The 14,418-nt window shown below is 54.9% G+C and overlaps 4 protein-coding genes across 4 annotated transcripts; 2 read left to right on the top strand and 2 right to left on the bottom strand.

Annotated features, from left to right (window-relative positions):
* Positions 1–1,366: 1,366 nt before the first annotated feature.
* GLRG_04432 (uncharacterized protein) lies at positions 1,367–2,860 on the bottom strand (the record flags this gene model as incomplete). Its single annotated transcript, XM_008095117.1, has 4 exons — positions 1,367–1,925; positions 1,989–2,066; positions 2,125–2,621; positions 2,681–2,860. 4 exons carry the CDS (start codon positions 2,858–2,860, stop codon positions 1,367–1,369), a joined length of 1,314 nt encoding a protein of 437 aa, XP_008093308.1.
* Positions 2,861–6,828: 3,968 nt separating this feature from the next.
* Positions 6,829–7,859, top strand: GLRG_04431 (short chain dehydrogenase; the record flags this gene model as incomplete). The annotated part of the gene is made up of 3 exons (XM_008095116.1): positions 6,829–6,856; positions 6,918–7,353; positions 7,430–7,859. 3 exons carry the CDS (start codon positions 6,829–6,831, stop codon positions 7,857–7,859), a joined length of 894 nt encoding a protein of 297 aa, XP_008093307.1.
* A 1,625-nt stretch (positions 7,860–9,484) lies between these two features.
* Positions 9,485–11,278, top strand: GLRG_04430 (uncharacterized protein; the record flags this gene model as incomplete). The annotated part of the gene is made up of 2 exons (XM_008095115.1): positions 9,485–9,787; positions 9,854–11,278. 2 exons carry the CDS (start codon positions 9,485–9,487, stop codon positions 11,276–11,278), a joined length of 1,728 nt encoding a protein of 575 aa, XP_008093306.1.
* A 1,086-nt stretch (positions 11,279–12,364) lies between these two features.
* GLRG_04429 (amino acid permease) lies at positions 12,365–14,376 on the bottom strand (the record flags this gene model as incomplete). The annotated part of the gene is made up of 3 exons (XM_008095114.1): positions 12,365–13,427; positions 13,526–13,735; positions 13,796–14,376. 3 exons carry the CDS (start codon positions 14,374–14,376, stop codon positions 12,365–12,367), a joined length of 1,854 nt encoding a protein of 617 aa, XP_008093305.1.
* Between the last annotated feature and the right edge of the window lie 42 nt (positions 14,377–14,418).

Genomic DNA, 14,418 nt, shown 5'->3' with positions numbered 1-14,418 from the left:
CTCGACAACCAAACTCACGTCAACCAGTGCATCACTCCCGTCACGTCATGGTGTATACTCCCACATTATACCATCTTGATCAATCTGGGAATCGCTGATGTGACCAAACGTGATGCTCGTCCGCTCGCTCACCTGCATCCGCCCTTCCATCTTCTTCTGCCTCAGCTCCTTTCCTAGTCTAGGATTACTACTTGTCAAAGTCCATCTCCACGAGCTTTTCGTCCCTTGGTAGAGCCGTTTTGTGTCTTCTCTGAATCATCGTTGAGGCGTATTGAGATTGATGACATGCTGTAGATTCTTGTACGACATTCTTTTGTTTCTGAACCTTGCAAGCTGTCGAGCAATCGTGATGCCGTTTCGGGTTTGTCCCCTATTCATCTCTTGCTTGGAAAAGTCCCTGAAGTGATGCGTAACGTCATCAATGTTGGCTCCCTTCAGCTCTTTGGACACTCGTTTTCTCGGTCAAGAGAGATGAGCATCGCTGCCCTCTTGCACTAGTGTTCTTAGCCGATCGTCGGCTCTTCCCAGTCGAACAGCGTTAAGACATGTTGAGTGCTCTGTGACGTAGATGAAGATGTATGTGGGATTTCGAGGATTCGTTAAACGTACTAGCCCGACTATAGGGCGTGATGTATGCAGCATCGCAACATTTGAGGACACGCACAAAAAAAAAAAAAAAAAGAAAGGATTGCCGGAGCGTTCTGTCAATGATTGGCCATTCCGTTGCTCAAAGTAGATACCAGCCTCAATCAGGCTGTTGGGTCTGGACTCTCTGGTCTTTCCCTGAGGTGATTCGAACGTCGAGACTGGTAAAATACCAGCGGATCGCAACCAAAAATGATGTACGTGGCGATCACGGCCTGAACCATTGCGAAGAAGTATGCCAAGTGTCGCAGATACACGCGACCGGGAAATGCTACCGGGGAAGAACAGACCAACGGTAGCATCATCACTCTAAGCCATGAATAACCATAACAAAATGGCTGGATCGGCAGACTGACGATGCTCGCCTCCTATCCAATGAACCACTCCTAGTAGCACGACGTACCGCAGATGTCTGAGGACGCCCCCGAGCCATCGCAAGACACCTGCAAGTCCAGAAACAGCCCGAAGAGAAGCACGGTTGGCGGTCGCAATATAGAGACGGCCACTTTTTGCCTTGCTAATATGTGCAGATTATGAAAAGGTGACCTTTGGGGCTGAGAGTGCACTGTCTTGAGGCAACGGAAACTGTACGTGTCCTAGCTAGATAGCTTGATCTCGACTACACATGATATCCAACGAGTTGACGACTGGAAAATAACCAAAAACTCGGAACCGACCTATGATAAGAAGAAAATACATAGCGCATCCACAAAGCGGGATATCAACTGCACGTCGCCCTACGGCCAAGGACACCTGTGCGGCCCGACTTCTCCCCTTCATCGCCTGCTGAACATTCGGTCGATGGGAGGGAAGAGTCCTTAGACTGCGACAATATGTCGATAGTCGTCCGGACATTGATCACCGGCCGATTGACCGAAGCCTGAGGCTCCTGTACGTAGTCCCTCTGTCCGAAGTCAGAAGACGACTGTGAGCCGTCGTGCTCGGCGTCCTCGTCTCTCCTGTCGTCTCTCATCTCGTTCTGAACTGTCTTGCTCAGTTCAATATCCGAGCCCGTGTCGGGCAGGGGTTGATCAAAGTCGTAAGACGTCCGTTCCGTGTAGTTGAAGCTGTCCAAATTCGCCGCTCTGGCGCTGGGTATTGGTACCTCCTTCCTTCCATGAGAGTCGTCTGATTTGGCCCAACCTGGCCCCGAAGGACGGGAATCCTTTCCCTGGCTGCTCCATCCAAACCCCCAGTTTTGGAAGAGCGGCCGCAAGCTGGGCACCGTGGCCGCGATGATTCCGAGGGCAGGTTCCATGACGCTCCAGATGGCGACGTCGCTGTCGGAAAAACATGATTAGTATGAGCGGACGGCTAGGGTGCGTTGAGTCAGAGGGGCTTACATTGTCTCGTAGAGAAAATCTGTCGAAATAGCCAAGTGTCTGACATAAGGTATGCGGACCATGAGGGCCACACCGGCGCTGCAAGAACGTTAGCAAAGATGTTCAAAGTGGGTTATGTCTAGCGGGATCAGCTCACATCATGCCCATGCTCAGGAGAACGGCTACCAACGCCTTGGTCCGTCGGTTGAGTTTGACGTTCCACAAAAGGGCGATGGGTATCAAACCCATACACCAGTCTGATGTGGCCGAGATGACGCTGTGGGCAATGGTAGCGTCCGGGACGATGTTGTAGTTGATGCATGAGCCCTTATCCCCGTACAACTGTCTCCAGAAGTAGGACGGCGGCATGCACTGGAGTGTCATGATGACGAAGAAGGCGATCGAGATCATCCAGATAACGACCATGTTGGCGTAAATGATCCAACGGTGGTATTTGTTGACGGCGATCCGGAGTAGCAGCAGGGCGATCGAGGTCCGAATCGCCAGCGTGATCGGGGAGTACATGACTTCGCATATGTACCAGCCTCTCAGAGATATGGCAGCCTCCTCGATGGTGAGGTTTTGGACGTGCTTCCCGGTGGCGCCATAAACGACTCCATGGATAGCCACGGCCCCGTATCCCGTATAACCAAGCTATGTGAAGGCGTCAGTCGTGGTTCAACAATCCGGAAGGCTGGACAATGGCCACTGACCATCGCACCAAAGATGAGCCAGTCGTCTAAGGCTATGCTCTTGACGATGAATATTTTGACATACGCTCTCGCCAGGACAAATAGGCCAGCGATGATGACGAAGACCATCTGGACGACATACAGCTCCATGCCCCGGTCGTCCGTGCCTTGGCCATCTCGTGTGTGTAACGCGCTGTCCATGGTGTAAAGTGTCAATAGAGACATTCTAGTCACAATGTCGAAATTGTTGTCCGCAATGCCTCATGACGGCGAATGGCTGGAACTTTATGCACTAGCCAGCGCGCTCACACAGGGCCGCAACACCATGCATGTCCCGCCAGCCGTCTGTCAAGAAAAGGAATACCCCCCCTGGTGGGTTATGCAGTGGTGAGAAAAAGAAATGCGTTCTTATCGTCCTATTTCTCCACGTTTGGACAAAGTTCATATATGTATCTTTCTCTGACATATCACAACGCTTTTGATTTGTAAATCACTCAGGGCTGGTGGTCTCGCCCGCCGTTCCGAGGTTCAATTCGTCGGAAACAGCGTTTTGACTGAAATTTCGCACATCTCCATACTGGTTACCGGCCTCTCATTGCAAATGATCTCTACGCCAAAATTATTGCGAGTCAAAAGGTCTACATAGATGCTTTATACAATGTAGATAAACCTGGTCACCCTGGTCTACTTACTCGCTCCACGGTTGGCATCGGTAGAGAGGGGGGGAGGGGTTCGCTTCTTCCAAAGACGACCAAAAGAGAGGCAGGTCTCGCTGCCGGGGACGGAGTACGGGAGTCGCTTAGAACATCTAAAAATACACGGGAGAATCTGCCGGTCGACAAGCATCTCTGATGTGTTGTCTCTGGTTGCTCCATGGTTCTCATTATTTCAACTCTATGCCATATACTATGTATGTTTTAGGGATACGAGTCCCCGGTTTGGGGGGTGGTGGTGTGAGGGGACGTGAATACGAATGAATACAAATGAAGAGAAACCCGGTATTTTTGAGCCGATGAAATACATTTCCTGGACAATTCTGATATACGATGAGCTCTGCCCTTGCGTGGGGGGGCGGGGTGGAAGCTGGTCTCCACCAACTCAATTGTGATCAAATTTACGCCAGCGAGATATATTCCTTGCCCGCCGTGGAAACTGTTCGAGCCTCCGCGTGCAACGCTTCGCTGTACAGAACGGCCGCTTTGCAACCGAGTGGCAAACTTCTCCAGCCACGGACCAGAGGCGGCAGCCCGAAACACGTCTGGTGCCTGGAGGGCTGCTGCTCAACGACCGGTCCACGATTTATCACTTATAGTTGAAGACAGAACGACACAGGGGGCGCTCTTGATCAGGGTCGATGCGGCAGGGCGAAGGGTTAGGATATCATATAAGCTTGCGGACACCTGGCAGCGTAAAACCCGTAGCTCTAAACCGATCGCGAGCTTCTCGTCAGTGCGTATGCATTGATTGCCACTTGGATCGAATTGTAATATAATGGAGAGAAGTCTGGTCTCAGTAACAAGCCCCATGCCGCCATGGATGGCACCCGGTTCGGCCTTTCAGTCCTCGTTTGTGACAAGAGCTGTAACGTCTGCTCATGGTAGGCGCAATGCCCGTCCCGAGTTAGCATGATCTGCGAGTGATTGCTTACTGCAGGCTTGCTGCACGTTTCGACCTGCGAGATTTGTCTACGAGCACATTTTGTGTGCCCAGGCCCGAAGGGGGATATCGGGGCAGCCTGCAACGACCCCTAATAGAAATTGCACAAGACCATCTGCTAGGGTTCAGATCATGTACCTCCGTCCATGTCAACGGGCACGTATGTCGCACGACCGATTACAGAGCAGGAGAGCAAATCTATTAACATGAGCGTCGGGATGAAGTACTCCACTATTATGAGTGCAAGGAGTGGATAGTTGTGAAAATCCTCTCGTTGGAACGGCTGTATACGTAAGAGGAGTCACCAAGCGTCTAGTTCAGAACTTCCCGTGGCGGGATCTCCAGTTGCCGGGTCTTGGAGACGAGAAACATGCCCAGACTGAGCCGACGCAGCTTGGCTGACCTGTCAGTCCAAGTGTAGAGGCTGGGCTGGTGGGATCGGGTCATGGCCTCGCCATATGCCTGAACCTGATACTCTCAAGACGTCCCGGTCAAGAATATCAAATCAGCAAGGGCGGAGAAAGAAAAGAAAGTTGAGGTAGGGGTGAAGTGGAAGATGTCCAACGAGGACGGACCACTTACTAGGGTGGCACAGGCTCAAAGGAAGTGTTAGCAGCAGGGGTCGTGGCAGGAATCGCCAATCAATGAAGCTCCGGCGAGATGTCAGGCGCTTCACCCCAGCCGCCGGGGCACAGCTGTACTGGTTCCGGACGCTTGACAGATATTGCGGTGTTGTTTCAATTTGACATACTAGTGCCGGATGCCGTCAACAGGTTCGCATTGACAGGGCATGGCGCATATGAGAGCCGGCAGAAGTATTCGGGTGTACCTTCTTGGGCACGGAATGGAGCTTGTCGCCCTTCACATAGTGCCATATGCAAGGCCCATGGAACGTGCGGCGGCAGATCAGTCTGTCAGATAGTCTTGGGCTGACGGTCCATAGTAAACAATGCTTACGCTCTGGCCCTGCCTCAGGGCTAGCGACCGCGTGTGGCCAGTCTACACTAGGTCAAGCTTATGGGCGCTGACAACGTCGAGTAACAGAGCTTGCCGTGACATCCAGAACGTTTCTTTTGGAGGTCAAGCCTGCAGTTTGACAACCGTTGGATGGAGTCGTGGAGATGCGCTCAAGGCGGGTGACAAATGATTTGTGAGCAGTTTTGTGGCCCAGACCTGCTTATCTGTTCCCAGCGACCGTCTGCGGTCCTTTTTTCGGACTTTTGTCATATGCAACTATTTGCCCTCCATATGATGCCTACCAGCAGTCAATGTCTCAACGCTATTATTTCGGGAGAGGCTTGCCAGCCACTCGAGACCACCCAAGCCATGACAGGAATGTCTCACGCTATATTGCTGCAGGCTCGCATCGACGGGCTGTGGTGTTTCTGAGAGAACATGAAGGGAAGGTGCAGATGGGACATCTATAGCAGCCGTCTCCATGACTGGTTAGGGATCATTTGCCCATCGATAAGGTTGAATGCTCTCGAAAATGCAGTCGAGCAAGCGATGCAACGGCAAAAACAGTTTCCTGCTTTCACTACTGTCCGCGAGTCATGGAAGCAAAATCGTCGGGTTTCAAGCTTTGCCTCGATGAAGAAAAAGAAAGTGCCTAGAGAGGGGTAAATGAGCATCGGCTGGCTCGTGTGCCCGGGAGGGAAGCAGTAGAGCCAGCGGGGACGATGGATTGAGTGGGGCCTGGAACGACGTGGCGTACGAAAAAGAAAGGAACAACCGGCAGGGTCACCACTTCGGCGTTGTAGGACCTCCGCGTCGGGTAGAATCCCGCCATCACGAGATGCCATATCGGCACGAAACGCGGGGCTTGCGTAACGGGCGGCCGGCAATGGGGTGGGGTCCGATTTACACGGCATGCACAGACCACAAGCCCGTTGTCTCCGGACCATGTCGCTGCAGTCACGTGCAAGCCGTCATTGCTTGCCACCGAAGCTGTGTTTGTGACTTGGGCTACTCTGTACTTGTCTGCCGAATCAATGTCATTGGGATTGACATTGAAACGACAGTCGGTGAGTTGTGATAAGTAACACTGTTTGTCTCCGTAGCCAGGCTGGCCAAGCACAGGTCGCCGCCGGGCGGTTGGGTCCGGACCTTGGTTTGAATGCAGAGAATCGAAATTGTTGAGTGCGATCAGAACACTGAGAGCTGCATGGCTCCTGCATGGTTACTCATTCTGCAAGCTCGACCAATTATTTGAGTGTTCATGACGGAGGGAGGAAGCAGCGGCTGGGCCCAGGCCTTGTGATGCTATCTCTGATTGCGGTCACAATGACGTCGTTGATGAGGTAGGCAGGTGGGTAACTCGTCTGCCTAGGTACATACCTACCTGAGGTAATGTACGCACTTTCGTTCCCTCAACTTGACGACATACTGACAGCAACTTCTTTTCTGTCCTAGCTTCAATCTCCATGACCGTTAAAACACTCCTCGCCCACCCTGGACCAAAGTCTAACCTCTGAACCTTCTACCATCCACCACAACTCAGTATACCAAACACTATGACTGATAAAGGACAATTCGAAGAGGGTATGGTTATCCCTGTCTTTTGACCGGCCGCCCTAATACGATATACTGACAAAAGTAACAGGCTACAAGGTGCCGGTGACGGACCAAGAGTTCCCCGGCAAGGAGGGGAAACTACCCGTCACTCCCTTGTTCGACCGAGTCCCGACGCCTGATGGCGGCTCCAAGCTGTACCAGGCTGCGGGAAAGCTTGAGGGGCTGAAGGCTATCATCACCGGTGGTGACTCTGGTATCGGCCGTGCTACAGCAATTTTGTTCGCTATGGAAGGAGCCGACTCGTTGATCGCGTACCTCCCCGATGAAGAGGAGGACGCCCAGGAGACCAAAAAGCGCGTCGAGGACTATGGCCGCAAGTGCTACCTTGTCGCGACCGACATCACTGATCGCGCAAATTGCCAAAATATTGTCGACACAGCGCTGGAGAAGCTTGGCGGCATCGACATTCTGTTCAACAACGCTGCATATCAGATGATGGTTGAAAACATCAAGGACTTGAAGGAGTACGTATACCACCCACCCAGTCTTGACGTTATCATCGGTGCGGGGCTTGAATTCTTGTCACTAACACCATCGAAGGGAGCAGTGGGTTCACACCTTCAACACCAACATCCACCCGATGTTCTACCTGGCAAAGTACGCTTTGCCTCACATGAAGAAGGGATCAACAATCATCAATAATGCGAGCATCAACGCATACATTGGCCGACCAGACCTTTTGGACTACACCTCAACCAAGGGCGCCATCATCTCCTTCACCAGAGGGCTGAGTAACCAGTTTTGCGACAAGGGGATCCGTGTCAATGCAGTCGCCCCAGGCCCGGTCTGGACGCCACTGATTCCCGCGACCATGAACGAGGAGGCCCAGAAGCAGTTCACGAGCCCCATCGGACGCCCGTCGCAGCCCTCCGAGATTGCGACCTGCGTCGTCTTCCTTGCCTCCACCGACAGCGCAAGTATCACCGGCCAAACCATTCACTGCAACGGGGGTGTTATTGTCAACGGTTAACTCAAGGTTGATATTGGAAGTTTTATGGCGGCTGAAGACATGTAACAGTAGTAACTAGCTAGCACGACAAGGACAATGATGCATGATGAATGAAGCTGCATATGCTCTCAGGATGCCAGGGCCCCCTGTCGCCCCTGTCGATGATGCCCCGCATAAGCCCAGTCAGTATCATACATCTCAAGCTGTGCGACTGTGTAAAGATATCCAATCCAGTCAATTCTTGTAGGGGGGTTTGCTACTTTGATAGTCTGCCTGCCTGCCTTTAGTAAACATGCCACGCGTGCGGCTGTTAAATCATAGACAGCTTAGCTCTCCAGCAGGTTACATAGTATGGATAGGCTCAAGGCTGGGTCAACAACCCAGGGGAACCCCACGGCAGCGCTAACCGCAATTGGTAAAGGCATATTGATGAAACAGGGGCCCTGGAGTGAGATGTAGCCAATCACGAACAGCCGAGGACCTGCCAAAGAGGGGCGGAGCGTGCTGTGCATGAACTGCATTTCCATACATATACGGATATATGCGGTTCTGGTGCATGCATGCCCGTCGAGATTGGAGCGAATTTCCTTCCACTGGACTGCCATGCCGAACCTCCTAGGATGACGGGTTACCTACATAGACATTGTGTTTGTTTGCGGGCTAGAACAGATCAACACCAACCAACCCCCTTATCCTCATTCTCATTGTTGATACAAGGGATCTGTTTGCTTGGGTAGTATTATGGTAGACACTTGTCTCGGCGCGGTAAACCAGCATATACGTCGCCTCCATTACCCCGTGGTTGGCGTTGTCAACAAATGTCTGTGTGGCAGATAGGTCTGGCACCATGTTATGTTGCCAACCCAGATACGAGAAACTTGGTCGCGTACATGCGTTTCCTATTTCAACGTACGTATCATTCCTTGTCGATACGCAGATACAATGCTGATCCGCGAACCATACTCGCCTGGCTGCTAAGGAGCTACGGCAACGGTCGGTCGCGTTGGGGTTGGACCAAGACCGGTCCATTCTCTGCGACGCCGGGAGACATTGGCAGGTGCCAGATCCTTTGTCTTTCTTTGGATTGGTCTTTTTGTGTACCTGGAGAGTTATGCAGCCAATGGCAAGCTAACCCCAAGTCTAGGCTGGGGGCACTGGGTCGGGTCCCCAAGACGCAAAGCGAAGTAGTGTGTACGCGCAGCTTCCACGTGTTGCTCACAGACTCTGTAGAATTCTAGAGTATCGCAAGTACTCACTACCTGGAGCCTTTTCACTCCCCTCCAAAAAGTGTCGTGCATTCCCCTTCCCTGATGCACCCTGTCGCAGGCCCCATCCCTTCATTTTCCTTCTCCCCCTTCCAGAATAACACGTTCAGTCCTCTTGTTTTGGGCCGAGCCACCCATATCTTCTCCATCTGTTGTTTTTCTTCTTCCACTTCTTCTCTTCCTCTTCTGCATCAAAACGAACCTCGCCCAGTTGTCCATGACACTGCCTCTTTTTTTGGCCTGCTAAGCTTTGCTTCCTGACAGCTTGAACCCCTCGAGCCGTGCATGTTAGCAGCTGCAAAGGACTCCACCAACATCGAATAAACAAACAACCAATTCCGCGCCGCATCTTGTCGCATTCACAAGATACCCTTGGCTACGATGGCCGCCACGTATAAGCAGTTCCTGGCTGCGCCCAACTCGTCGTTGCTCGCTCCGAACGCGACCCTCTACTACATCACTACGACCACGACTTACAGTGGCCCTAGCGAGATCATCAAGCATCTCAACACCCTGCGCAACCAGGTCAAGAAGCACAAGGAGGAGGTCCTGGATGTCGTCGAGGGTCGCGATGCTATCGCTGCCGAGGTAGACACCACTCTGGAGTTCGTCACCAGCGGAGGCGTCTATCTGCCCGGCCTGGATGACAACTTCCTGGCCGACCGCACTGTCTACCTTCCTATTGTTCGTACTGTCCCGCCCTCCAATACACCTGCTACCTGACACAGCTGACACCTCGCGCCACAACAGATGCACGTTGTGAACTTCGATGGCGACGGCAGGATTGCACAAATCAGACAGACTTGGGACCAGGGCGCCCTCCTGAAGCAATGCGACATCATTGGCAGGTCGGGCCGCAACTGGCCCATTCGGGACAGCACCGAGCAAATCAAGCTCATCACCAAGGGCTTGAAGGCCACTGGCAAGGTCGACACTACTCCTGACACCAACGAGCTGATCAACCGCACACGCGGCAGCTCGACCAACGCCCTTCGCGACCCGCACGCCTCCCTCTCCTTGTTCGCGCCTAGAGAGCAACAGACTGAAGAAAGCCCCCGGGCTGTCGTGTCACCTTATGCGGGCACACGACCGCATCAACGATCTATCACCGATATTCTAGGCAATGCCGAGCTGGAAGAGCCAGGCTCTCCTAGCGCAGGCCGTGAGCGCGACGCGTCGCACAGCAAGGCCGTCGCTCCCAAGATGGGCGCCGGCAAGAACTTCCAGCCCAGTCGCTTGTTCGACGCCGATGAGCACGCCCATGTGCCCGACAGTCCCGAGCAGAAGTCACCCGAAAAGTTCTACCGGCCGAATCCTAAGAAGTTCCAGCACTTTGACTTCGCTGACGGCTCTGACCCGCAAGACACCCCCAAGCCCGCCGAGGGCCGTCCCAAGCCCAGCAAGCATGATAGCAATTGGTCTTTTGACGATTTTACAACCCCGCAGAAGATCAAGCCTGGCAAGAAGCAGCGCGCTCAGGATGTTCGCCATTGGGACACGGACATCAACAACTCGGCAGTCAAGCACACTCCGGTTGCACGGGTGGCCCAGGTGAAGGGCCGCCGTGATGCTGAGGCCCATTTCGACTTCGAAGACGACGGCCCAGCGGTCACTCCCCGACAGCCAGGACGACCCAAGGGCGCTGGACACAACGACGGTCTCCACCTCTACGAGAACAACCTGTACAGTGAAGACGGCAAGCCTCTTCCTGCCGACTCGGACCGTGCTCTGGGCAACATCACGAACCTGAATCACCGTCAGAAGGACTTTGATCCTCATTTCGCCATGGAGGATAACTCGCCTAACCACGCCGGTCAACAGGGGCGGGCCGCGGTCAGCGACTCTCGCAAGAAGGCGGTTACCCAGATGAACTCCAACTGGGAATCCTACGACGAGTCTCCCGCGTCGCAGAAGGAGAACAGGCCCGAGGCGCAGAAGGGCCCCGGCCACGGCATCCACATTGCCGGAGACGGCATGGGCTCGAAGAAGACTAGAGACGATCAGGATGCCGAGTCGAAGGGTATCCACATCGCCGGCGACGGCATGGGCGGGAAGAAGGGCACCAACCGAAACTGGCTCTACGGCGACGTCGACGAGCCCGAGGAGCCTATCAGGGCCATTCCGCCCAAGGGTGGTGGCATGACGGCGGCCCAGAAGAGCTTCTGGGACTTTTAAACACGATCGCCCCAGGCCTGCGCTTGTATTGTGCAGCACCCCACACCCCAGCAGGGCCTGGCATTTCTTGATTGTTTTGTTACGACTAAATGTCTTTGACACGCTGCCCATGAATCACGGGAGCGACTTATTGCTGCTAGAACTCTACCTGTTCTTCTTTCACCTGCGGACCCACACTCGAGCCACTGCGCGATCGGAACCGGCCCTGGAAAGACGATTTTCTGGCTCGAAACACCTAGATGTAACAATGCTGTGCCACCCCATCGCGGGATAGATGACGAGAGTAAAATTGTTTTTGGATTAGGGGCGATAGGAGAGGATGCCGAGGAAAAAAACATAGCTTCCTCTATTATCTTATTGTGTACAAAGCCCATGATATCCAACAGACCGAAATCCTATTTTTTTTTATCTGCCTGGTTTTGACCGTGACAAATTCTCCAGTAGACATCCGGTGCTTGCCGGGAAACATGCGAGCTGCGTGGCACTGACTGTTTGCGTGCCGTCACAATGAGTGAAACTGGCCGTCGGCGAACAAGGGCATGTATCAAAAGCCATGCCGCCCTCCCTTACAAACAGGTACATGGCCGACGGCTGATCGAGCAAAGCGCCACGAGCTAGGTCAACCAACGGAATGGTTACGGGGAGTTTTGGTTGTCGCTATTCAGTATCTACCATGTCTGGGCCGCGGGATCGCGGATCGCTATGGAGCGGGAGAGACCGGTGACGGCCCTGCCTCGCCTCCTTTCCATAAGCATCTATCCGTAGTTTGCCGCTATTCAGAGAACTCGCTCACCCCCCCCCACCACGTGGGGTCTTCGTCGGGACATGCCCAATAAGTTTATAGCCCGTCTCCCGCGCACTGCCCCCTGAATTCTCAAACCAGAAAAAAAGAAATATATCCATAGTATTCCCACCCGGTTAACCCAAACGCCACGCTCACTGTCCATCGCTTTATCGTATTACCCAAAGGCGAGGAGGGGAAGAAAATGAAGGGGAAAAGGAATGGGGGGGGGAGGGAGCATGCTGTAGTTTATCCACTACTCGCCGCCCGGGCCCCGCGTGAGACAATGTCACCTCACGCGCCCATCAACACAAGAACTTGTACACACGCTTCCACGTGGGCCACGACTGCCGTTCCTCCTGCTCCTGGGTGACGAGGATGCCGAGGTTGAAGTCGCGGCGGCCGGTGCTGACGTCCATGTCCTTGACGCGGACGATGGTGGTGCGGAAATAGAACTTGTGGACGACGTACATGATGACGACGATGGGAAACGCGGCGTAGCGCAGAAAGAAGTTGCGGGCGACGGCCTCGGGCTCCCACTTCTCCCAGCCGACAGGGAAGGCGCCAACCCAGAACTGGGCCACGAGCACGAGGAGGTTCATGATGAGGCCGCACCAGGATCCCACGACGCCGACCTGGGAGCGGAAGGCAAGCTCGTGCAGGCCGTGGCCCTTGAGGGCCCAGGCGCGGCGGAAGCGGATGTGGCAGAGGCAGATGGAGGCCCAGGTGAAGACGGACGAGAGGCCGGAGATGGCGAGGAGCCAGTCGAGGACCTCGTCCTGCTGCTCGAGGTCGGCGAGGTAGGCAATGAGACCGAAACCGCCGGCGAGGCCGATGGCCATCAGGGGGCGGCCCTTGCGGTCGACGTACGAGAGGAAGCGCGGAGCCTGGTGTTGGTCCGCCAGGGCAGCGAGGGTGCGGGAGGAGCCGAAGACGGCCGAGTTGCCGACGGAGAGCACGGCGATGAGGATGACGGCGTTCATGACGGAGGGGAGGACGTCTATCCTGGCGTTCTCGATGGCGATGACAAAGGGGGACGTGGTGGCGTCGACGGAGGAGTCGGCGCCCAGGAGGCGCGCCTCGTTATAGGGGACCAGCAGGCCGATGAGGGTGAGGGCAACGACGTAGAACAGCGTGATGCGCCAGAAGACCTGCTTGATGGCCGTGGGCAGCGACTTGCGCGGGTTCGCCGTCTCGGCCGCCGCGAGGCCGACCATCTCGGTACCCGCGAAGGCGAAGGCGGCCGTGACGAAGACGCTGCAGAGGCCCTTGAAGCCATTGTGGAACGCCCCGGGGTCCTGCCAGTACCGGCCGCCGATGTATCCGGAGTCGGGGGTCCCCCCACAGTTGAGGACGATTCCGAGCAAGCTTTCGGGCGACAGCGGCGTTAGACGCGGAGACAAGGCAAGGCAGGCAGACAGACACAGGGCCGGAGGGTTAGAAGGGGGGGGGAAAAAAAGACTCACATGAAGCCAATCACGGCAATGATTTTGATAATGGAGAAGATGAACTCGGCCTCTCCGTATCCCTTGACGCCAAAGAGGTTTATGGCAATGATGCCAATGAGGAAGATTGTGACGAAAATGGCCTTGGTAATGTTCGGGTCCCAAAAAGTTATCGTGATGGATGCAGCAATGATTTCGAGCGGGAGGACAGTCAACCACTGCAAAGCGTAGCTGTGACACACCAGAGACGTTAGCCCGCATGGAAGACGGCAGGCGGGTTGCGCTACTCACTTCCAGCCCATGGCGAAGCCCCACGAGGGGTCCAGGAACCGCGTCGAGTAGGCCGAGAACGAGCCGGCCACGGGGAAGGCAACGGCCAGCTCGCCGAGGGCCTGGCAGGTGCAAAACAGCATGGCGCCTACGAGGGAGAAGGCCATCAGCAGCGAGGCCGGTCCGCCGATCTCGAGAGCCTGTCCCGACGCCACGAACAGCCCCGTGCCGATGGAGCCGCCGATGGCGATCATCTGCAGGTGCCTGCCCTTGAGCTTCCTGCTCAGCAGCGTGTTGGAAGTTTGCAGGTTCGCGAGGCGGATATCGTAGTAGTGCACGCCGTTGAGGACGCGCTCGTTGCCCGGTTCAAGGTCTATGGACGAGTTGCTGTTCGACCTGCGGTGGCGGCGGTGGTGGCGCATGTTCTCCGTCATCTGGCCCGGGTCGCGCTTGAAGCTCTCGAACACGCGGGCGAAGACGCCCGGCGCCGGGGTCGGGTCGTAAACCGGTTCGCGCCGCATGCTGTAGCTGCTCCCGAGGGTGAGGGAGTCCTCCTTGACCTTGATGGCGCTGAGTTCGACGTCTTCATTGTACGGGGCCATGTCGTTTCGCAAGTCCAGGAAAGCGGCCTGTGTTCTTCTCTC

Source organism: Colletotrichum graminicola (assembly GCF_000149035.1).
Source record: "Colletotrichum graminicola M1.001 genomic scaffold supercont1.14, whole genome shotgun sequence".
In the NCBI taxonomy this organism is placed as follows: Eukaryota; Fungi; Ascomycota; class Sordariomycetes; order Glomerellales; family Glomerellaceae; genus Colletotrichum; species Colletotrichum graminicola.
Note: the sequence above shows the minus strand (reverse complement) of the source record. Positions and strands in the feature narration are given on the sequence as shown.